Below are 24,540 nucleotides of genomic sequence, written 5' to 3'. Positions count from 1 at the left end.
CGCCACTATTGGGCCCTCCCTTGATCAATACATCTATCAAGTGGGTCCCACAACAGGTGGGCCCTTAAATCTCAAAAAGGAAAATACAAAAAGGGAAGAATGTGGGTCCAAGATCACCCACTGTCTTTTTCTTCTTGCTCCCTAGGCTTCCTTTGGTCCTTAGCTTCGATCGTAACGGAAGAGATGGAGTTTGGATGGTTGAGATGGGAGATGAGGGGGTAGGAAGTGGGCCACACACAAAGTTCTCTTGGAGGGTGAAGAGCTTGGACGTGTGATCTCTTTTCTTGCTTGGGAGAGTGAGTTTGAGAAATGAGAGAGAGAGGGTTGTAGAGAGAGAGAGAGAGAGAGAGAGAGAGAGAGAGAGAGAGAGATGGATGTGGTGAGTGATGGGTGTAAGAACTTTTTGACTTTTGTGGTTTTTGGTGTAAGAAAGGTATGGGGTGTGTAAGAACTTTTTGACTTTGGGGTTGCTTGGGGATGGGTGAGATGGGATTGATTGATGGATTGAGGTGACATGTTGTAGAGATTCTTTTGGGTTTTGCAACACGCGGCATTTTCCTTGAACCGAATGCGGGCTCACATCTCCCGGGCTGGGTATCGCCTTGGCGCGCGAGACGCGGCATCGGAACTGCGGCGACGACGCGGTCGGTAAGGTACAAGTCTCATGTTGAGTCGACTCTGGTTGACGGCATGCGTCTCAGGGTCGGGTGCAAATGTCGGATAAAGGTCGAAGGTTGCCGGAATTCGACAGGGAAGATTGCGGAAGCCTACGGAACGGTACGGTCTAGGATACGGGGCTTACACAACACATCTTCCCAATATCTGCTCCTCTCTCTCTCTCTCTCTCCTTAGTCCTGACACCTCTCTGAAACTTCTGATCCTCAAATGAGAGGAGGAATGAGGTATTTTTAGACCTTCACATGTGTTGTGTGAGACCTCAATTTATGTGCTACGGGCGCCACGCAACAAACCCAACAAACCCGCGTAACAGGTATGTTCGCGCAACTAGTCTGCGCAACAAGTCTGTTTTCGCGCAACTGCACTCTATGAAGTCTGTTTCCGCGCAACTGCACTCTGTGAAGTTTGTTTCCGCGTAACTGCATTTTGGGTGTCTGTTTGCGCGCAACTGCACTCTGGATGTCTGTTTCCACGTGACTACATTCTTTTTTTTTTAGGAAATTTTTTTTTTAATACAACCACACACACCCCACACACTCACGCTGGTGGAATTTCACCACCTGTGGGTACTCGAACCCTTGACCGGGAGTTGAAACTACTGAGAGTCTACCACCCGACACACTCACGCTAATGTCTGTTTCCACGCGACTGCATTCTGGATGTTTGTTTCTACAGAATAGGGACTGGGAAGTCTATTTCTGCAGCAACAGGGACTGGGAAGTCTTATTTTGCAGCAACAGGGACTGAGAGGTTTGAAAATGCTACAAGAGGGATTGGGAAGTCTGAAAATGCTGCAAGAGGGACTGGGAAGTCCGAAAATGTTGCAAGAGGGACTGAGAAGTCTAAAAATGCATTTTTTGTGCACCAATAATCATGCATCCACTGTCGGTACTTAGGATTAAATTCCTCCGACTTAGGTTCCATGAGGAATTAATCCTTCTCTCGGGTTAAAAGTAATTCCTCAACAGACTTAGTCTAAAGTAAGTAATTTTTCTCGTTTAGTTTCACGTATATTATTGATGCATTGAATGAAGAATTAGGAATTCCTCCAGTGATAAGGGATCAATTACCACACCCTTTGGCTTCATAACCACCTTGAAATTGATTTACTTCAACTCATGTGGAAAAATGTTGATCTATGATCAGATCTACACACAATTATACTCCACGACAATGACTAATATGAATTGTCAGCCATTCATCATATAGGATTCACTCAACCATTAACTATGCATTTCAAAACTATGTCACAGTTAGCATAGATCTAGAGAGAGAGAGAGAGAGAGAGAGAGAGAGAGAGAGAGAGGAAATTGCCTTTCAACACAATACTGGAGGAAAACCACCTTAACATCACCTTTACGAAAAAATCAACAAGCTTTCATCTTTCAGGCTAGGCTCTTATGCTCAAGGTATTCCATAACATTAATAGTGGCCGTAACGGCACCATCGGTATTGTTACGATACAGGCCGTAACGACTGTTGTATCCTTTATTTATTTATTATTTTTTGAAAAAAATTGTTTCGGCTTTGTAACAGAACCATTACAAGCCATTTCGGCCTCATAACATGTAACGGTTACCACTATTACTCTTACATAATGGCCATACAGTCGTATTATCTAACCGTTTTGACATTCCATGCTATGCTCCCTTTGCGAGCGTTTGCATTTACTTGATGAAGAATGTAGAACATAATGTTTTCTACAAGAAAACAAAACAATGGAAAATACCTTTTTCTTGAGGTCTAGTAACCACACTAGTGTTTTTGGGGCCTCCAAGTGTTAGGGTTTTAAAGAGGAGGAGATTCGAGATTTGAATCACCCACGGAATAACTTTGATAAGAGATCCCATGTAGATTTATAAGAAGAATAGAAAAAGAGAAAATAAGGAAGAGAGGAATGGAGGGAAGAGTAGAACAGATAGAGAGAGAATAGCCTCCTCACGTCCTTACTCTATATTTTATTAGGGCTTTACCTTATTTGCTAAAATTACAATATTGCTCCTCTTACTTGAGTAACTCAAAAGGGAGATATAACCATGGGCCTAAAACTCTACCCAAACATACATATTGAAGCCCAAAAGCCCATAGGGTTCACATGCCAGGCAATTTACACTTAACAACTCGACATCTCCAAATACCCTTGGGATCCACAACACCGAAATAGTTTGTTGGTGTGATCAAAGGCCACTTGGAGCTGTGGAATCGGTAATTGTGGGAGCCATGAGTTGTTTTGAGGTTGACCATGGCTTTAGGTTGAGGTTCCTTATAGGGAATTTAGCTTCTAAGGTAAAAATGCCCTAATTTCTTGTTGAAAGGATCAATTCTATGCTTCATTCAAGGGACTATCATTTTCATTTTGGTTATATTAAAAAAGAAAAATTGGCCCCAACATGTTGACTTGATTGTACAAAGATGTCCATTTTTTTTAAATTTTTTTTAAAAATAATTTTATCTTTGCTACAACAGGGTTCTCATTATCTAGTCAGCCATTGGTATATGTGATTCTATGTCAAGATTCAAGATTCAGTCACAAGCACAACATCTCCAATTTTAACTTTGCAACTCAAACTTCTGGAGTCATTATTCATTATAACCATTCCATAGTACTTGTATCTTCACATTTTAGCTGTATTTTTTTCTCTCTTGGGCTCAATGAACAAAAATCTCAAACTCACAAATAGTGTTTTAAGTATTGATGATATCGGCCGATATATCCCACGATAAATCTTGTATCCCACGCATGCGATACGAAACACACTAGTGGGATATATCCCACATGTTTGATCCGGTGAGCTTTTTCGATTTTCGATCCTTTTAATATATATATATATATATATATATATATATATATATATATATATATATATATAAATCATGCTAAATCAGTGTCAAATTGTTATAAATCCCTGATTTTTCATGTTTTGCATGAAAAAACATGGATTGGGAGCTTTGATTTCGAGATTTGGAGGAGATGGGTCAGTTGCAATCTGTGTCCATATATAAAATCAAACATGTATGTAACATGATCTAGTGATTCTTCTTTTGCTTTTGAATGCATTGCTCGGTTTCCACACGTCTTCTTACATTTATAAATTATTTGAATAAACTTTGAACACACCATCAATTCAGTTAGACAACGCATATGTTAGGACCCCATAGAAAGAAAACCTATCAATGTTTTGATTTATAAGTGTGTATTGATGTCTTTTTTAACAATCACTGAAGTTTCATTGAAAAATTCGACCAATTTCCCAATGTTTCCAACAACAATGATACATTCCGCGAGACAACCGATATGTCTCAAATGATAACTGATATGTATCCGTATCCCAAAGGTGCGATATATAACGTGATACCGATATTTCAACCGTTGCTCACAAAGAGTGTTCATATTATCGACAATATTATCGATAATATCGCGATAATATTGGTATCGACGAGTCACCGACATCGACTCCCCCATATATCGCATCTCCTCGGGGTTTGGGCGAGTTTTCGGCGATTTTATCGTTGAAACGATAAAATGGAAATATTTTCGATATTATCGGGCATGATCAACACCCAAAACTCCCATGCACCATTGTCACGCAACAATTTCGACAATATTATCTTTAAATATCATGAAAATATCGGTCCAGCGACATTCGACTTCCACCAATTGCTTTGTGCGTAAATACCAGAAAAATCGAAAAAAAATAAAAATAAAAATAGAAAATCAAGAGGATGTGTTGAAATTGCTTCAGATTTGGTTTGGGTTGTCAATTCCGGCACCTCTTACTGCATCTATTTGGATATTCGAGCATTTGATTTGGGGCGACTCCACCGTCAATGGCTTTTGGGGCAAAAATTTGATTCTTCTTCTTCCTCCTCCTCCTTGCAACGACTCTCTCTCTCTCTCTCTCTCTCTCTCTCTCTCTCTCTCTCTCTGACCAAAATTAATGACTTTTTACTCTCTCTGTCAGTTTCAACTTCCAAGGCACCGTTTTCGTCAATTTCCAAAACAAGATATAAAGCAGCTATATGATACTCGGCAATGTATGATGATTTGATACACCGGCACTTAAAAATTGCACACGTGGCATACATATTAACTCATAATACACCAATTAAAATGTGGAAGTAGGTTACTTAAGTCACGGTCCCAAATTGAGATTGTTTGAACAATCCAAACCTCTAATTAGTGGACACATTAAAATAAAATAAAATTTTATTTAAATATTTTTTAAAATTATTTGGATGTTTAGGATGGATGTATGGATGTTTGGATGATTGGATGGCATGGATGAATGGTTGGATGAATAAAGGGAGGGATGGAATAGTTGGATGGTTGGATGGTTGGATGGATGTTTGGATGGGATGGCTAGATGGCTAGATGGCTAGATGGCCGGTTGGATGGACAGATGGATTTTGGATGTTTGGATGAATAATTGGATGGATGGATGCTTGGGTGGATGGTTAATTGGATGAATGAATAGGTGGATGGGATGAGATGAGATGGATGGATGGTTAGATAATTGGATAGTATGGCTGGAAGGATGGATGGATGGGATGGTTGGATGGATAGATGGGATGGATGGATGTATGTTTAGATGGTTGAATGAGATGGTTGGATGGATGGATGGATGTTTGGGTGGGCAGTTGGATGGATGGATGTTTAGGTGGGCAGTTGGATGGATGGATGGTTGGATGTTCGGGTGGATGGATGGATGGATGTTTGGATGATCTGATGGGATGGAAATATGGGACGGTTGGATGGATAATTGGATGGGATGGATGGATGGATGGATGTTTAGATGATTGGATGGTTGGATGGATGGATGGATTTAGATGGTTGGATGGAAGAGTGGGATAGTTGAATGATTGGATAGATTAATTGTTTGTTGGATGGATGGATGTTTGGATGATTGGATGGGATGGTTGGATTGTTAGATGTATGTTTGGATGATTGGATGGGATGGATGGATGGTTAGATGTTAAACGGATGGATGAGATGGGATGGTTAGATGGATGGATGGATGGATGTTTGGATTATTGGATGGGATGGTTGGATTGTTAGATATATGTTTGGATGATTGGATGGGATGGATGGTTAGATGTTAAATGGATGGATGGAATGGGATGGTTAGATGGATGGATGGATGGATGTTTCGATGATTGGATGGGATGGTTGGATTGTTAGATGTATGTTTGGATGATTGGATGAGATGGATGGATGGTTAGATGTTAAATGGATGGATGGGATGGGATGGTTAGATGGATGGATGGATGGACGTTTGGATTATTGGATGGGATGGTTGGATTGTTAGATGTATGTTTGGATGATTGGATGGGATGGATGGATGGTTAGATGTTAAATGGATGGATGGGATGGTTAGATGGATGGATGGATGGATGTTTGGATGATTGGATGGGATGGTTGGATTGTTAGATGTATGTTTGGATGATTGGATGGGATGGATGGATGGGATGGGATGGTTAGATGGATGAGATGATTGGATGGATGGATGGTGGATGGTTGGATGGATGAATGGGTGGATGGTTGGATCATCATGCATGTGTATTGTGTTTATATGCATATTTATGCATGTTTATTTGCTTGTTAATTAGTTTAATAAGATTTAAGTGATTGTAGTTTTACTATTGGACTGATTTCTTACGACAACATATACTTTTAGGCCCTATTAATGGAAATTTATTATCTATGCATTCTTTCTGCAATGTTTTGATTCCTAAATATGCAAATATGTGTATTTTAGCATCTCCTAAAGTTTCACTAAAAAAATTCCACCATTATTCTTATGTTTCACCAATTTTCCCCACATTTCCGGTTATCGGCGAAAACGATATTATATCTTTATCTCCGGCTAGCGAAACTTGTAGCGATAACGACAACTCGAACACTGCTCACAAACACCCTTGATTGCCAAAAGGGTCCCCTAGGGACTATTTGGGCGAGTGTCAAATCCCATTGTTCATGATTTTTATTTTCTTTTTGGATTTTTTGGCCATAAGGATTCGTTTGAATATTTTATTTTATTAAACATATCTTTTGTAGGCCTAGAAGTTTTTTTATTTTTATTTTTTATTATAGATAAAAGAACTTATATATATATATATATATATATATATATATATATATATATATATATATATATATATATATATATATATATATTATAGAAAAAAGGGTTGTTGTATGAGTATCAGCACACTACAGTACTGCTACATGATGTGCTATAGTACCCACAAAATTTTGTCTGAGATGACATTCAAGGATAATCGAGGGCTGATATTTAATGGAGGTTAGTGTCAGTGTTCGAAATATCGATATCGCGTTACGTATTGCATTCTTGGGATATGGATATGTGTCGGTTATCGCATGGGATATATCGGTTGTATTGTGTAATGTATCGCTGTTGTTGGAAACATGGGGAAACATTGGGACACATTGGGAAATTGGTTGAATTTTTCGATAAAACTTCGGTGATTGTTAAAAAAGACATCAATATACACTTATAAATCAAAACATTACAAAAACAAGTACACATAACAGGTTTTCTTTGTATGGGGTCCTTATCTATGCGTTGTCTAACTGAATTGATGCAACAAGTACATTCAATGTCTATTCATATAATTTATAAATGTAAGAAGACGTGTGGAAACATAAGCAATACATTCAAAAGCAAAAGAAGAATCACTAGATTAGGTTACAAACATTTTTAATGTGATGTTTGAACATAGATTGCAAACGATTTGCGAGAAATTGGAAAATTTTGTTTTTTTGTTTTTTTTTTTTCAAATTTTCACTGGACCATCTCCTCCAAATCTCGAAATCGAAGCTCCCAATCCATGATTTTTCATGCAGAACATGAAAAATCATGAATTTGTAACAATTTGACACTAATTTAATATGAATTACAGAAAATAAAAGCATCAAAATTCGAAAATGCTCACTAGATTGAACATGTGGGATATATCGCACTACTTGTGCGTTTCGTATCGCATTGGTGGGATACAAGATATATCGGCTGATATCGTCAATATTTAAAACAATGGTTAGAGTTGTGGTATAGTCTAGGTTGAGGTTTTCTACTGCACACAAAAGCAGATGCTTGTAGATGCCATATGACTTTGAATGGCAGCAAATAATACTCCGTGGTACCTTTTGGATAGCATGAGAAACCTGTAAAGTTCGACTGCTTCGTACTGTGTAAAAATCTGATCTGTCTTCTTTCTTCTTTTGCTGCATAGGAAAGCCCTACCACCCTACGTGTCGGAGCAGCAATTACGTTAAAGAGGTGGAATTTTAAATTTCATTTTGACTCTCCCAAGACAAAATGATAGGGCTTTCCTATCTGAATTGGCTGCATCTATTTCTGGTCCAAACAGGCTCTGATCCGCTTCTCCTTTTGATGAAAATTCATTTGTAGCATGTTACTTTCCAGATACTATGGACGTACCCAACATCTCAAGGAACCAATTTAGTAGGGCTGTCAATGATCTGGGCTGGCCCATTGGACCTCTTGGGTGGTCCCATGTACGTCAGGCTTCTGTCTCATTTTTAGGTCCACAAGCTGAATCTGGATGTGAATTTTTAGGCCCTAACATGCTGGACGAGTTGTGCCCACTTCGGGTCTTGATGTACGGCTCAATGGTAAATGCTCTGCGTTTCAACACTGAAGTCCTGGGTTCGAGTGCCCATGTGGGGTGTGTAGGTGGGTGTGTAAAAGAAAAAAAAGGAAAGAAATAGAAAAAAAACAAAGAAAAAGAAAAAGAGTTGTGCCACTTCAAAATTGTTGACTTCTCTCTATCACCTATTTATCGTCCCAACCCGATTTTTAGTCCCACAGATCAGTCCCTGGCCAAAAGTTCAAGATCCACAAATAAATAGGTTTAGCTGGGAATGCCCTGTCTGACATGGCCTGTTGACAGTCCTAACCACATTCAAGCATTCACTCTAATTCTAGGTGTGAAGATGTCATGTCTCATGGTAATCAACATTTTCCTAGTGTTAGATGGCAAAGGGTTTACAATATATTGCATCATACATCGTCATGCCATTGTTACTTGTGAAAGATCAGTAATTTCAGATTCGTCTTATTTCAATTTCTTTTAGAACAACTTTCATTCTGCCTACTAAGTCACAAAGAATATGTCCCTTTCAAGGGAAATACTTGGTTTGTTGAACCTTTTGGTGACAGTTTTTGGAAAACTGGAATTGTGTCTAGGACAGGAACCTGTTTGTTGGACATCTACATCAAACTGGTTTAATTCAATCGGCATGCAGTACCTGGAAAAAATCATGTAGCTTACTTCATATATATTAACATGTAATGCAGGAACTCATTCAGATGCTCCCTTGTAATTTTTATACTGTTCCCTGACTTTGACAGGCCAAAGACGTTACAGATTTAGGTACATTGAAAGAGGCAGCCCCAATCTTTGTTCCTGGTAAAATTTTAATCTATAGTTCCTTTATATTATCAGTATTCTCTTCTAAAAATATTTTGTAGCATGCAACGGCAGTCAATATTGTTTACTTATTATGTGGTCTTATATTTTTTCCCTGAAGAATCAATTGTGCAGAGAGAGTGGAAGAGCAAAATTCTGTTTATCTTTAGTTCAGCAATATCGAAACAATATTCAACTTTTATTTCAGAGTTCTTTAACTTTCAATTGCTGTACCTTCAATCTCATGTCACACTTTTCGGTCTAATTGGGTCTTACAATCAAATGGCAAACATGTAGAGCCATTGGCATGGTCGTCGTAGTTTTTAGAAGGCTTATCAATTAATCAGCTTGCAGATTCAATGTGTTAATGATCATTTCTCTGCATTTTGCGTGAAGCTATGATTCCTTTCACTTGATCATGGGTCCTTTTTGTTGTCTATATTTTATCCAAATCTCTCGTTTGGAGATGCAGGGAAATTCAATATTAAGATTTTGTTATCCATCAACTTCCATATGGACATTGTCTTGGTTAATATAGCTTAAGTATCATACTGTGAAGTATGAGCACCAGTGGCTCGAAAATATTCTTATCTGGCAAATGTTCCATCAGTATTTTAAATAGTGAATAATGTGTAGCATAATGTTAGGCATAAGCTACGTGGCATGTAATGTAAGCTACATGCTGCTTCTAGATTTTTTATTAAAATAAAAGAAAACTAAGTCAAAGAATAAATACAAATATTAAAAATGGCAAAATGACTGATTTAATAACGTCGATCATATTATTTCATGAAACTCTAAATTATTAATTAATTTTAAGTGAAAATTAGCAAAATGTAACAAATCGTTGAAAGCACTAATTTATTTGATTGTTTTAGTGAAAAAAAAACATGTAGTGTAGGTTACGTAGTGTGTCACGTAGCTTGTATGGTATGTAGCATGTAGTGTATGCTACATGTGACTTTTGATATTCTCATGCACTACGTGGCGTGAATAAGTCTTCAAAATATATTTTTTGAATGATAACATTCTTAAGAGTATCACCGATAGCTGATATATATATATATATATATATATTGCCAGTCGGAGAAACAAATAAAAGGGTTAAAAAATATTTACATAATTCTCGTGGGGTAATATCAATCTTATCATCAACATTGTGTGACACAATTTTGTGAGATAACATTGCGTTGTTCCTTCAGTATAATACAAAGTTTCGATGACAAATGCGATAATATCACATGTATTGACCCCAGGTGCAAAAGTACCCGCATAAATAAGTTGGGAAAAATTCAAAATTGACTAGTGTTTTTTTTTTTTTTTTTTTTCATTTTCTTTTCTTTTTGAAAAAATTCTTTTTGGGATCTCTTTCACATGTATTGACCCTAGGTGCAAAAATACCTACATAAATAAGTCAGGAAAAATTCAAAAAATGGAAGTGTTTATATTTTTTTTCTTTTTGAAAAATGGATCTCTTCCTAGGGCTGTTTTGATCACTCTTGAGTTATCTCACATAAAATCTCAAATTTGTAGGAGAAATCATAACTCGAAAGTGGAACCAGGCTAGAACACCAAGGTGAAAAAAATGCAATTTATTCCACATGTTAGCATGCTTTACAATAAAAATCCATTTCTATGCATGATTCTCATGCATTGGGATTTGAGGCATAAAAATCAGATTTTGAGTGTGGACATCAGGAAAAATTGAGAAAATCCTAATCTCCTCCACTCCTTAAAATGATCTTTTCCTATTTTTGGAAAAAAATTATCTTTTAATTATGTAAAAGACAAAAATTTACAAAAGAATATATGCTGATGAGTATTGATTCATGTGGAAAATTTATATATTGATGAGTGTTAGCCACTCTACGGATTGGCCACAAATTTTTTTATCTCAAAAAATATTATTTTTTTATTAAAAAAAAAGAATCTATTTATTTCTTATATATGTGTGTGTGTGGGGGTACACCTGCTGTAATTTTATTATGATGAATGAAAAAAGATACAGCTAGTGGGGGTAATAGACCCTACCTCAACCTAAGAAAAGGAACACCATACTACTGAAATAAATCAACCAAAACTGGACCTAGCGAACCTGAAGGTAGGGAAGGCACAATTTATATGATAAAGTGAGCTGATTTAGTTTTTGGAGGCACTCATTGTAATGAATGATAAAATGAATTCTACCAAGAGACACAAAAATGGTATCCAAAGAGTCAGTGACACCATTCCCCTCACTGAAAATATGGCTAACGCGAGTATCCATATGCAATCTCAACTAAAGAAGCTACATCCACCATGACCAAATCTGCCAATGGAAATTTTCATTTTTTCCCCCACAAATCCTTTACAAGATTTGAATCATATTCAATCATGACATTTTGAAAGCCCAGATCATTGCAAAGTTTCAAGCCCAACAACAAAGCCCTAGTCTTCAGCCACCGTGTTAGAGCAAACACCCAAGAAGGATGAGAATTTCCACACAAGAAAGCCACAACCATGGTTATCTAAAGAGTCAATGACACCATTCCCCTCATTGAAAATATGGCTAACGCGAGTATCCATATGCAATCTCAACTGAAGAAGCTACATCCACTATGACCTAATTTGCCATTGGAAATTTTCATTTCCACCGCCCCCCCCTCCCCCCCCACAAATCCTCTACAAGATTTGAATCATATTCAATCATGACATTCTGAAAGCCCAAATCATTGCAAAGTTTCAAGCCCAACAACAAAGCCCTAGTTTTTAGCCATCGTGTTAGAGCAGACGCCCAAGAAGGATGAGAATTTCCACACAAGAAAGCCATTGTAATCTTGTTCTTTTCATTTCTTTTTCCACAATCCATACAACCCTATAATGCGGAGGCATTTTCACAACGGACTGGAGTGGGGTGGCCTGTGGGATGCAGGGGCACACTCAGGGTGGGCGGTCCGTGGAATACATGGATTTGGGGCTCGTGTGAGGCGGAACCTATGGATTTGGGGCCCACGAGGGGGCGAAACCCATGGATTTGGGGCCCACGAGGAGGGTTTGGCCGAGGGCCTAACCCCTGGATTTGGGGCCTGGGCTATGAGATAAAGGGATTAATTTGCCGTGCTCTATCAGTTTGAGCTTCTAGAGCAAGTAATTAATTGTCCTGCATCAAATTGGTATAAGAGCGGGAAGTCTTGTGTTCGAGACTCCTCACCAAGGGTGATTAATGCGGGGGCATTTTCACACCGGCTTGAGTGAGGTAGCCTGTGGGATGCAGGGGCACACTCGGGGTGGGTGGAATGCGGAACCCATGGATTTGGGGCCCGTGTTAGGCGGGTGGCTTGTGTGAGGCGGAACCCATGGATTTGGGGCCCATGAGGAGGGTTCAGCCGAGGACCTAACTCATGGATTTGGGGGCTTGGGCTATGAGATAGATGGATTAATTCGCCATGCTCTATTCTATCAGTTCAAGCTTTTAGAGCAAATGGTTAATTGTCCTGCATCACCCTAAGTTTGAAACAATTAGAAGGGGACAAACCCAAAAGACACTACAACTCATCATGGACAAGTGGATCTGATTGGAAGATTTAGGCCATGGAGAAATCATGGTAGAGAAGCTACATTTAGATTCCAAAAATTTCTCCTCCAAAACTGCATGAAGTCAACTGGATACTCTTAGAATTACAGCCTTAGTATTCCGATGCTTATCTTCCATTTTACAGTAATTCCTTTCTTTACAAGGCTCCCAAAAGATGAACAACAAGATAATACCGATGCAAAAACCAAATTGAGAGGAAGAAGAAGCCAGGCTGAAGCACAAACTGCACCACAGTTGGACAGATTCTTTTACTGTGAATGGTATCCCAAACACGATATTGAAATGTCTCCAAACAAACTGAGCCAGCTGACACTTATTAAAATGGGAGGATGAAGAGGCCAAGTTGAACCACAAACTGCACCACAGTTGGACAGATTCATTAATCGTGAATGGGATCCCAAACACGATACTGAAATGTCTCCAAACAAATCGAGCCAGGTGATCATTGCGGAATGTGATTAGTGGACTCAGGATTTAGAAAGTTGCTGCAACAACATCTCGATGAAAGCTGCACTCATAGGCGTTGGGTATTATCATCCATCGGGAGCTGGCTCAACCTGGCACTCCAAAAAATCCACACTGACTTTCAAAGGAACATCATTCTGCTATATCCATTTACCTCATTAGAAATATGAGTTCGGAGAGCATAACTCCAAGCCGATTTGACCAAGAAACAATAGAGAATGATTTGATGAGGATAATGTGAAGAAGAGATGAGAATATTGAGAGAGAAGAAGGAGGAGAGTTTGGGAGAGATGATGTGTTAGGCTTGCTTGCCCTTACACATCATCTCTCCCAAACTCTCCTCCTCCTTCATTCTCAATATTCGCATCCCTTCTTCACATTATCCTCATCAAATCATTCTCTACTTGGTATCAGAGCGGAAGGCCCTATTTTCGAATCTCGAGAGTAGCAAATATGCCTCGCTAATATATTATTCTCCCATGGGGGGTAAGGAAAATCAGGTCCGGCCCAGGGACCGGGAAATTAAGCCCGGCCTATTTATGGTGTGAGTGTCCCTCCACCTTCGTCAATATGTTCCCGTGCGGAATTCCCACCTCGCACGTGTGGGGGGATGTTGAAGTGATAAAGTCCCTTGATATACATTGATACACCACACTCTGACAGTTTAAGCTTTTAGAGTAAATGGTTGTTTGACAGAAACAACCATTCCGAGAGGCTGTCCATACCAATTTGTATTGAGCATCAAACAAGTTTATATTTGACTGAAAAATTTTCCCTAACGATCACCACATCCAATGACTCCCCCAGGAGGGTATCATTCTACTGACCAGAACAGTTCACAACCTGGTTAAGCTTGAAATCTTCAATTTCTTCCAACCGCTCACTTTCTTGAACTAGAGATTGAAGAGGCTGCAGCCGCCACCATACGTCTTTCCACAATAAAATCTCTCCCATGCCAACCATCCATTATGTGTTGGATTAGAAGGGGCTTTGGCTTCAACGAGTGTTTCAAACATCTTGATCACTGTTAAAAAACCCAACATCTGAAATGTGTTGCGACCAAATATATTTCTTTTTCATGAAGTTTGTACAGGTGGAGTTCGAATTCATAGCACATTCCCCAAAAGCTTTGAGATGAAAAGATTTGAGTACATCAATCACTTTCTTCACACCCATTCCTCCCTATAGAAATGGTCTAGAGACAGTATCCTAATTAATCCAATGGTTTTTGCTTCCAAACTCACCTGGTCCCCACAAAAATGAAGCAAAAGGTGCTTACAATCCCTTGAAAAATGCTGCAATTGGGAATAGAAGGGAAAATAGAAAAAAGATGCATGCTTGAGAGCACATGCTTAGGACGCACTATTCTTCCACGAAAAGATATGTAATAGGCCTTAATCCACCAAATCATGCTTGATTTGTGTTTGATTAGAGCCTATTTGGTCAACTTTCAGCAGGTTAAGTTGACACTGCCTAACAAACAACATTCTTAGTATAGAATGGCTCGTTACCCCATCAAATACATGTTCCAAAAAAAGAAAGAAAGGAAAAAAGCCACGGGTATACATATTTGTGATCCTCTTTCTATTCTTAGAAGAAGGGAAAAAAAGAGAGAAAAAATGGTATGGAGGCCGTACGTATTGGTTAAGAAGCTGGCCGATGTATCAGCCAATATTGTTATATAATACGCATTGTTCCGAGTATCGGTGATGTTATTGGTATCGCTGGTTCAACGATATTGATAACAATTGTAGCGTTAGAAATTCCAGGTATCAGTGATGCATCGCTAATGTATTGATATCGCTAATGCTTTTGACTGTGTAAATTCCAGGTGTCACTTGTATCACCAATGCTTTCGACTGTATAAATTTGAGGTGTCGTTTATATCACCAATCTATTGGCTATATTTCGATGGAGGTTGTATATATTGGTTAAGAAGGGGAAAAAAGAGAGAAAAAACGGTATGGAGGCCGTACGTATTGGTTAAGAAGCTGGCTGATATATCAGCCAATATTGTTTTGTAATACGCATTGTTCCGAGTATCGGTGATGTTATTGGTATCTCTAGTTCAACGATACTGATAACAATTGTAGTGTTAGAAATTCCAGGTATCAGTGATGTATCGCTAATGTATTGATATTGCTAGTGCTTTTTACTGTGTAAATTCCAGGTGTCACTTGTATCACCAATGCTTTCGATTGTATAAATTTTAGGTGTCGTTTATATCAATATATGGATATCACCAAAGGTATGTTTATTAAAAAAATTCCCATTTCAAAATTCTTTTATGGGCGTATGGTTGTATGATGAAATGCATGTGTGTTTGTGCATGCATGGATTGGTGGATGGTTGGATGGATGGATGTATATATGTGTGCGCGCGCGCGTGCGCGCGTGTGTGGATGGATAGATCATGCATATGTGTATACGTATGTGTCATTGTATGTATATGTGTGTGTGTGTGTGTGTGTGTGTGTGTGTGTGTGTGCATGCATGGATTGGTGGATGTGTGTGTGCATGCGTGTGTGTATACGTATGTGTCATCGTGTGTGTGTGTGTGTGTGTGTGTGTGTGTGTGTGTGTGTGTGTGTATGTGGATGGATGGATCATGCATATGTGTATATGTATGTGTCATCGTATGTATGCATGGGTGGTTGGATGGATGGAATGGATGGATCATGCATGTATGTGCGTATGTGCATGCATGGATGTATGGATGGATGTATGGATGGATTCATCAATTTCCTCATGTTTCCGCAATGTTTCGCCGAGTCAATTATACATGCTTTTAGGCCCCAATTAAAGGAAAACTTATTATTTGACTCCTAAATATGCAAAATTGCATCTTTTTTTGCTATAATTTGATTTTGAAATATGCAATGTGTATTTAACATCTCCTGAAGTATCATTGAAAATTTTCACAATTTTCCCCATGTTCCCCCAATATTTCACTAAATCGAGCATTACATGCTTTTAGGCCCCCTTTAAAGGGAAACTTATGATTTATGCATCTTTTTTGCAACTATTTGATTCCTAAATATACAAATATGTGTATTTTAGCATCCTCTGAAGTTTTATCAAGAAATTCCACCATTTTCCTCATGTTTCTCAATGTTTCTCTCGATTAGCGATGTGTTTCCGGGTATCAACGATAATATTGGTGATATCGATACATGTTTCCATATCCCCAGCCAGCAATACATGTAAAGATACCGATACTATGAATACTGCTTACTGCATGAAGGTCCTGGCGAAGATGATTTGTTCAATGTTCATCAATCATCTTCTATTAACCTTTGTGGTTGTTATAATAATGACGAATAGTAAGCTTCACTCATAACTTCATAGAGGAAGCATATAGTAGGTATCTCGTTGAATCCTACAACACAAAAGGACTCTTATAAGCGGTTCCATTACATTCAGGATGTTTTAGACTTTCTTCTTTTATTTATTATTTTTAATGGTCGTCACAATCTTAATTAGTGCCTCCGATGTCTTCTGCCCATGCTTTGTGTTGAGCCACTCTCGAAAGGCAAACATCTCCTTTAATTCTCCTTTATACTCGTATACTCTCAAGGGAAATAAAATTTGTAGTGAATCAAGTACTAGAGGGCCTAAGTAATCCTCTCCCATATGTGAACTTCCTCATTATAGCAACTACTTGGGTATGATTATAAATGAATGTGGTGACTTGCTTCACCTTTTCATCATTTTTCTTCTTTCTAATATCTTCCATTGAGGTCAATAAAAATATACGATACATGGCTAAAATAAATGTTTATGCTTTTCATCAACATTTTCTCAATTGCTATATACGTTGCTTCATTGTTGACAACAATTTTCACAACATTTTTCTATTTCATTTACCATCTTATCTATAAGATCGAAAATATAGATTGAATCTTTCATTTTCTCAGATGCATCAATGACAGCTCGGAACACCATTCTCAAGTGGTAGTACACCATAAATTTTATCATGTTCCGTCCAACCATAACATATAATAGTGCATCCTCTACTCTACCATATTGGTTTAAAAGTGGCCATATACACTCTAACATCTTTGTACTTCACATTTATCCATTTCTTCATAATCACACAAGTTGTGGGTAGACAAATCCCTTCGCTTGCATTTAATGCCGAATTTATTACCACTCGCCAATGGGATACTCTCCAACATTTGGAGCTATGTTGCCATATATGAATAGCTTGGCTGCCACCTTACCAAGCTTCTTAACTACAAATTTTCTCCACATTTGTTTTAACATCATCTACTTTATCGTCTCTTTTTTAAATAAAATGGGATCATATGAAGGCCTCCTAGGCTCCACATCCGCATCATTTGTCCCCAGTATGAGCTCTACCTCCTTTAGTAGCTAAAGAAGCATATGAGGGTTGTGTAGACATCCCACCTAGAATGAGAATAACTACTTTTGAACTTCAGCTGGGCTTTGGAAACAACATTCGATCCACCACGAAAAACATCGAAAATCTAAATAGGTCGGATGAAAATGATCTTTGGAACCTCCTGGATAGGGCTGCCAACGGGCTGGGCCTGGGGTTGGCCTTAGCCCGGATTTTGATATGTTTCGGGCCGGGTTGTCAGGCAAATTCGAAAATTTTATTTTGATAGGCTTGAGCCCGGCCCATTGACAACCCTACTCTCGGAGCTAGCAAATGGATCCGATCGGCAAATTCGAAACTCAATAGAACAAAATCTTTGCCAATCACCCAAACTCTTCGGAAACCCTGATTATGCCATACGTTGATAAAACAATTTCTAATCAACCCGAAAATGCCTTGAAAATCCAAACGGGTCAAATGAAAAGCGTCCTCGGCACCTCTTGAAATTGAACAACAGACCCAATTGACGGATCAGAATCTCACCCGATCATTCGGACTCTCCGAGACACTAAACACTCAAGGAAAAGGCAAAATAGACCAATGGTCATGGCATGACTGACGGTCCAAAATCCATTTTTAACTTTAGTTGCTTATCACCCTTACAAGTGATAAGAGTAGAAAACCTAAAAATGGGTTAACACTTGACCACCGATCATGGAATGACCAGTGGTGGAGTTAATAAAAATGGCACGTCAGGTGCCATTCGGGAGAGGGTGAAGTGTCGAGGAGAGAAGTTGAGGTTTCCGAAGGGTCTGGAAATTCCCAACAAGCTAACAGGCCACCGAAGTCAAAGGAGGAATACAAGAGAGTTTCTAGTCAACAAAAGAGGCCACTGAAGTCCAGGGTAGGGTTAGAATTAGGGATATCCGATCATTCCTTTTGCAGAAAAAGGGTCTTTGATCTCCCTTTTCCTTCTCACATCTCGACCCATATTGCATTCCACTCCACACAAAGGATTTATGCTATTTGCAAACTCTACGTAGCTACGCTACGTCACACATGGATGCTATTATAAACATTGCTGGGAATCTATGATTGCCGACTTACCACAGGAATCACTTAAGTTGGGAGTCTTACGATTCTCGTACCCTTAAAAATGATTCTATGATTTCTAGCCGACCATAGACTCTAAGCTCATTTTAGCTAGTGGTGACTTCAAATTTGATGCATTATCACGCCTAAGTCAATACCACACCCCAATCATACTAACCAACGAAAGAAAGAGCTCGAAGAAAGCGAAAGCACTGTATCATGCGGGACGCGTTCACAGATTGTCATCGGCGGAAGGATACATCATGAACCGCCAAACATACCATGAGTCCTCTCACCCCTCTCTCCACTAATACTCCCGGTGTCACTCCCACTCCCATTGTCCCCCTATGTGGGCAAGAATTGGCCTCCTTCAAACATGTGTTGATTTTCTTCTTCATCCCACTAATGCATATCCATAACCATTTGACACCATTTCCCTCAATAAATTTGAGGAGAATAATTAAAATTAACTTCGGATGAATAATATTGGGCCAATTTGGGACGCATGAATGGCCCCAAAACAGCCTAAAATTTATTCAATCTGTGGGATTCATCTTATTAACGCATATCCTTGGCTCTTTGACACCATTTTCCTCAAGAAACTTTGGGGAAAATAAAATTAAATTCATATGAATAGTGCTGTGCCAATTTGGGTACACTTGAATGGCCCCAAAACGGTCCAAAGTTCATGCAATCCGTGGGTTTCACTCCACTAATACATTATCCTTAACCATCCTCAAGAAATTCGAGGGAAAAAAGAGAGTTACTTTTCCCCCCCCCCCCCCCGAAAAAAAAAAGGAGTATAAAAAGAACTAAAAACACTAATTTAGTGCATGCATGTATAGAACTAAACTCCATGCATGTAGTTGAACAATTTAAACTCGCGATATGTTACAAAAAATAAAAATTTTAATTTGTTGGAATTATATAAAACCAGCAAAATACAAATATTATAGAAACATTGCCAAATTAAACACAAATCTAGCAAAATTTGATCAATTTGATAATATCATGTTGAATCAATACATTTACGGAAAGAAAAAACACAAAAAAAAGTAATCCTTACCGATTTTTTATTCTTCCCAATTCTGTCTCCAGATTTTCAATATGTTGAATATGGCTTATATCTTGTGTTTTAATATTCAAAAATGGAACAAATCTGGTAAAAAATGGGTTGAAACATTTTGAAGAAGAAAATTGTCAAAAAGAGGGGAAGAAATGGGAAAAAACAAAAATAACCCCCATTTTGGGGCTTATATACAGCTAAGGCCGTTATGCTGTTACTGCAATGGGCCCATTATGGTTGTTACAACTTACAAGCCCGTTGCAGTCCAAAAATTCTGCTACGGGCTGTTACGACCCTGTATTGCATAAAAGGCCTGCGCCATTACTGTTATGTAATGACCGTTACTGCCGTTATGTTCCCGCTCTAAATACTTTGGAAAGGAATGTAGCAGATTATTTAGTAAGAAGAGCGATGCTCTCCAATCCATTATGGTTGGAGACTTCCTATCACTTTCATAATTTTCTCGGGTGAAATAATCCTTTAATCTTTAGAAAGAAAAGAAAATGAAAGAAAAGAAAAAGAACTACTTCAACTGCTTATATGTATTTATCTTATTATTCATCATTTATCATCACCATCATTGTGGCAGCACGCTATAGCGCACCCATCTCTGATAGATGGCAGACATATTATTAAACCATTTAGAGACTAAAAAAAATACTGTTTAATAAATAAAATTCCTGAATGCAGTCCTAACCCTGGTTAGTAAAAAATAATCCCTTTTATGGGCTGCAATCTTCATTGCACGCTGCCTGCAATCTTCTCTGCTTCCATTGCATACCTATCAGGTTGATCTTGTTATTGTTGTTCCTCTGTGCTGCTGCTCACTTTTCTTAACTATTGTCAAAATCTCAGATTTCTGGTTTCATCATTTCCGTTGTGTGGGCTTGCCCACCCACTAGAACATTAGCTTCTTGTTGAATGTTTTCTTTTTTGCTGGTGTAGGGAGGATTCATCTTGAACACTATATGAATAGCATTTTTTGTTTAGGATTTGCAGCTCTGCATATTGAACACCTGCACTTTTGTTGGTTCTCTGTCAGGTTTTGCTGAAAGAAACACATTTCAAGATGGAGCTGAATAAGTTCAGTATGTTATTGAATAAACAGCAATAAAGAGTTAAATAGGAGAATGGTTGAATATGTAAATAATGGGCCATTTGGCCGAACCCAAGTTGTAGGCCCAATAGGTCCCCATAAGCAACGTGCACAGTATGAGGTGAATAAAATAGTTGAGAGAGCATCTAAGGTTTAACGTATGAGCAATGTTTTGAATATCGTTATCGTGTAATGTATCTCACCCTTGGGATACGGATACATATCGGTTATCACATGGGATATAACGGTTGTATCGTGTAATGTATTGCTGTTGTTGGGAAACATGGGGACATTGAGAAATTGGTCAATTTTTTCAATGAAACTTCAGGGATTGTTGAGAAAGACATCAATACACACTTAGAAATCAAAACATTAAAACAACAAAAAAAGGTGCACATAATAGGGGTTTCCTTTGTATAGGGTCCTAATATATGCACATACCAACTGAACTGACGCAAGTATATACAAAGTCTATTCATATAATTTATAAACGTTAGAAGACATGTATGGAAACACAAGCAATACATTCAAAAGCAAAAGAAGAATCACTAGATCGGGTTACATACGTGTTTAATTGTGTTTGGATGCAAAGATTACAACTGATTTGCGAGAAATTGAGAAATTTTGATTTTTCTCAATTTTCCATAACTTTACCCATCTCCACTAAATCTCAAAATTGAAGTTCCAAATCCATGATTTTTCATGGAAAACATGAAGAATCATAGATTTGTAACCATGTATGGAAACACAAGCAATACATTCAAAAGCAAAAGAAGAATCACTAGATCGGGTTACATACGTGTTTAATTGTGTTTGGATGCAAAGATTACAACTGATTTGCGAGAAATTGGGAAATTTTGATTTTTCTCAATTTTCCGTAACTTTACCCATCTCCACCAAATCTCAAAATTGAAGTTCCAAATCCATGATTTTTCATGGAAAACATGAAGAATCATCTCTCTCTCTCTCGGTTTAGCGTATGAGAAAACCCTCTCTCTCTCTCTCTCTCTCTCTCTCTCTCTCTCTCTCTCATGTATCAGAGCATCTACACTGATTTACCTTCACCAACTGATCAACACTTTGATTCTTCCAACCTTCTCATCTTTGATCATGCAAACAATTCTGATCGGCTGAAGTTTTATTTTTTCCAGTGCTTCTCTGGCAACGGAAACCAGTTGGGTTTCCCTGTAACAACCATGGTGTAGAGGCTTAACGTTGAAGAGTCTGGAATATTGGATCAGTTGGATCCACTCTTTATTTCAACTGGCTGTCTGACCATCATTTGGTGGGGCCCGTTTACATGCTGTCCAGCGATCCAACGTTGCACATTTTTTTTTGCTGCCTTGATCTACTGTTGCTGTGGTCTCCATCTGTTGTAGTTGGATTTTTGGATCTGCTATTGATGCTTTGATCTGCTGTTGATGCAAATTACATTACCGACCCAGTTGGGATCTCATTGATCAGACAACCTCCATCGATCTGTTGTGATCAGATTTATTTTTCATATTTTTTTAAAGCATTCCTCAGAGCTGCCATCTTCCTTGGATCTCATTGATCATCACCGCTGCTACAAAGTTTGCTGCCCTCCTTCTGTTCTTTATTAAGCACTGCCTGTGTGATCTCTGCCGCCAATTATTGCTGGCTCACTTCTGTTGTGTACGATCTTCGCTGTCTTCCATCAGCTATTGCTGGAATCTGCCAAGTTCATGTGTTGCTGTTATTGGCTGGCCCAGATCCAGCGTCCTCTTTTTGCCGGTCTAAAATGCTCACGTGGGTGAATCTTGATCGCTGGCCCATCCGGTGCATGACGTGGCCTCATCAGTAGTAGTCTCTGGCTCATCTGCATTATCTGCCCATTGGTGATAGTCTCTTGTTGGCCCCTGATCGGTGTATCATTGCCCATGTGTGAAGGTTCTCTCCTTGATCAGCATTAGGGCACCGCTTGAACTGTCCACATGTGGATGGTTCTTTTTATTTATTTATTTTATATTTAAATCAGTTTTCAGCTGTTATCAGACGAAGTGGGAACCTGGCTTCTATCCCACATCTTATTGTAACGTGTTGAGATTTCTTGGATGCATTTCAGTGCTGCAAGACACTTGGTTAAGATCTCTCCAGAAATTTGCTGAGAAGATGGATTGGATCAACCATTTTCTTTATCAGCTTGTTGTTGGGCCCACACATCGTGTTTGATCTCTGCTGCTGCGATCTGCTTGGTGATCGTACTTTGGTTGTTAAGGCCGATCACCTTGATGATATTACATTGTTAGTTCCATGGAAGCTGTGCTAGGCCCATCGTGTTTGCTGTGATTTTGCTCAGCCCTCTTGCTAAATCTACCTGAAGCATTTATCGCTGATTGATCACGCATTTGTGGCTCACCTTTAACAAAGGCCTGTTTGCTATGCAGTCATCATGACTCTTGTCTCTTGCCACCTCGGGTAATGCTTTTGTTGCTTCCTCAAGGTTGTCACCTTGGATAATCGATTCCGGGGCCATTGGCCATCAGACCTCTTAAATTCCTTTCAAGATCTCTCAAGTTTTGTTGGTATTATGCATCAGACGTCTTGTGCCTGTACTCAACATAATGGAGTTGCTGAAAGAAGAAAAAAATAGACACTTGTTGGAAGCATTGTTTGAATTATCTCCGATATTTTCACAAAAAAAAAAAAGACACTTGTTGGAAGCATTGTTTTTAATTATCTCCGATATTATTGAAATATCTCTGATATTATCGTTTTCTCCAACTTGCCAATACCGATAACACTGGTAGCGATACCGATAACACCAATAATATTAGAAATTCCAAGCATCAATAATGTATCACTAAGTATCGCCAACACATCGATATCGCCAATATTTTCAATTGTGTAAATTCTAGGCATTGTTTGAATTATCTCCGATATTTTCGAAAAAAAATAGACACTTGTTGGAAGCATTGTTTTTAGTTATCTCCGATATTATTGAAATATCTCTGATATTATTGTTATCTCCAACTTGTCGATACCGATAACACCAGTAATATTAGAAATTCCAGGCATCAACAATGTATCACTAAGTATCGCCAATATTTTCAATTGTGTAAATTCTAGGCGTCGCTTATCTTGCCAATGCATCGATATCATCAATATTTTTTACTGCGTAAATTGTAGGTAACGCTTGCATCACAAGTGTATCGGCGATATTTCAATAATATCGCCAATGTAGAGATATCAAAGAAACTTTGTTTATTTTAAAAAAATTCTATTTCATTTTTTTATGACCACATTGTTGTATGCAGTTTTCAATTTGTCGTTGCTAATATTGATAATATCTCTATATTATTGTTATTGCAACATGCACGATATCAAGACCACAATCTTTCGTTTCATTTCCAGTTGTTGATGATTTTTTGGCAAAATATAATGAGTTGTCGATATTTTGCAATATTGATGGATGTTTGGATGGATGATTTGATGGTTAAATGGGATGGTTAGACTGTTTCTTACCACGGCACATGCTTTTAAGCCCCCATTAAATGGAAACTTACTGTGTATACATTCTTTTTGCAAATTTTTTATTCATAACTATGCAAATATGTGTATTTTAGCATCTCCTGAAGTTTCACTGAAAATTTTACTATTTTTCCAATGTTTTCCTGCTTGTCTGGTTATCAGCGATATTATCGGTGATATCGATATTGTTTCCATATCCCCGGCTAGCGAAACTTGTAGTGATACTGATACTTCGAACACTGGTTGGAAGTAGGAAGACCTCTTCTCACCCATATGCATGTTCCT

At 38.4% G+C, this 24,540-nt stretch overlaps 1 protein-coding gene across 4 annotated transcripts in view; it reads left to right on the top strand.

Annotated features, from left to right (window-relative positions):
* LOC131231646 (uncharacterized) overlaps nt 1-24,540 on the top strand; it is a 77,419-nt gene that overhangs the window by 39,079 nt on the left and 13,800 nt on the right. For 3 of the 4 annotated variants that reach the window (XR_009164485.1, XM_058227911.1, XM_058227912.1), the window contains exons 4-6: nt 9,072-9,129; nt 15,000-15,042; nt 15,382-15,416. Coding sequence is in view for 3 of the 4 variants with exons in the window: in XM_058227911.1 (XP_058083894.1) it covers nt 9,072-9,129; nt 15,000-15,042; nt 15,382-15,416 (136 nt within the window). In the remaining variant the exon portion in view is untranslated. The remainder of the gene's footprint in view (nt 1-9,071; nt 9,130-14,999; nt 15,043-15,381; nt 15,417-24,540) is intronic. The other variant, XM_058227913.1, reaches the window with a different exon arrangement.

This window comes from Magnolia sinica, chromosome 17 (genome assembly GCF_029962835.1).
Source record: "Magnolia sinica isolate HGM2019 chromosome 17, MsV1, whole genome shotgun sequence".
NCBI classification, from domain to species: domain Eukaryota; kingdom Viridiplantae; phylum Streptophyta; class Magnoliopsida; order Magnoliales; family Magnoliaceae; genus Magnolia; species Magnolia sinica.
Note: the sequence above shows the minus strand (reverse complement) of the source record. Positions and strands in the feature narration are given on the sequence as shown.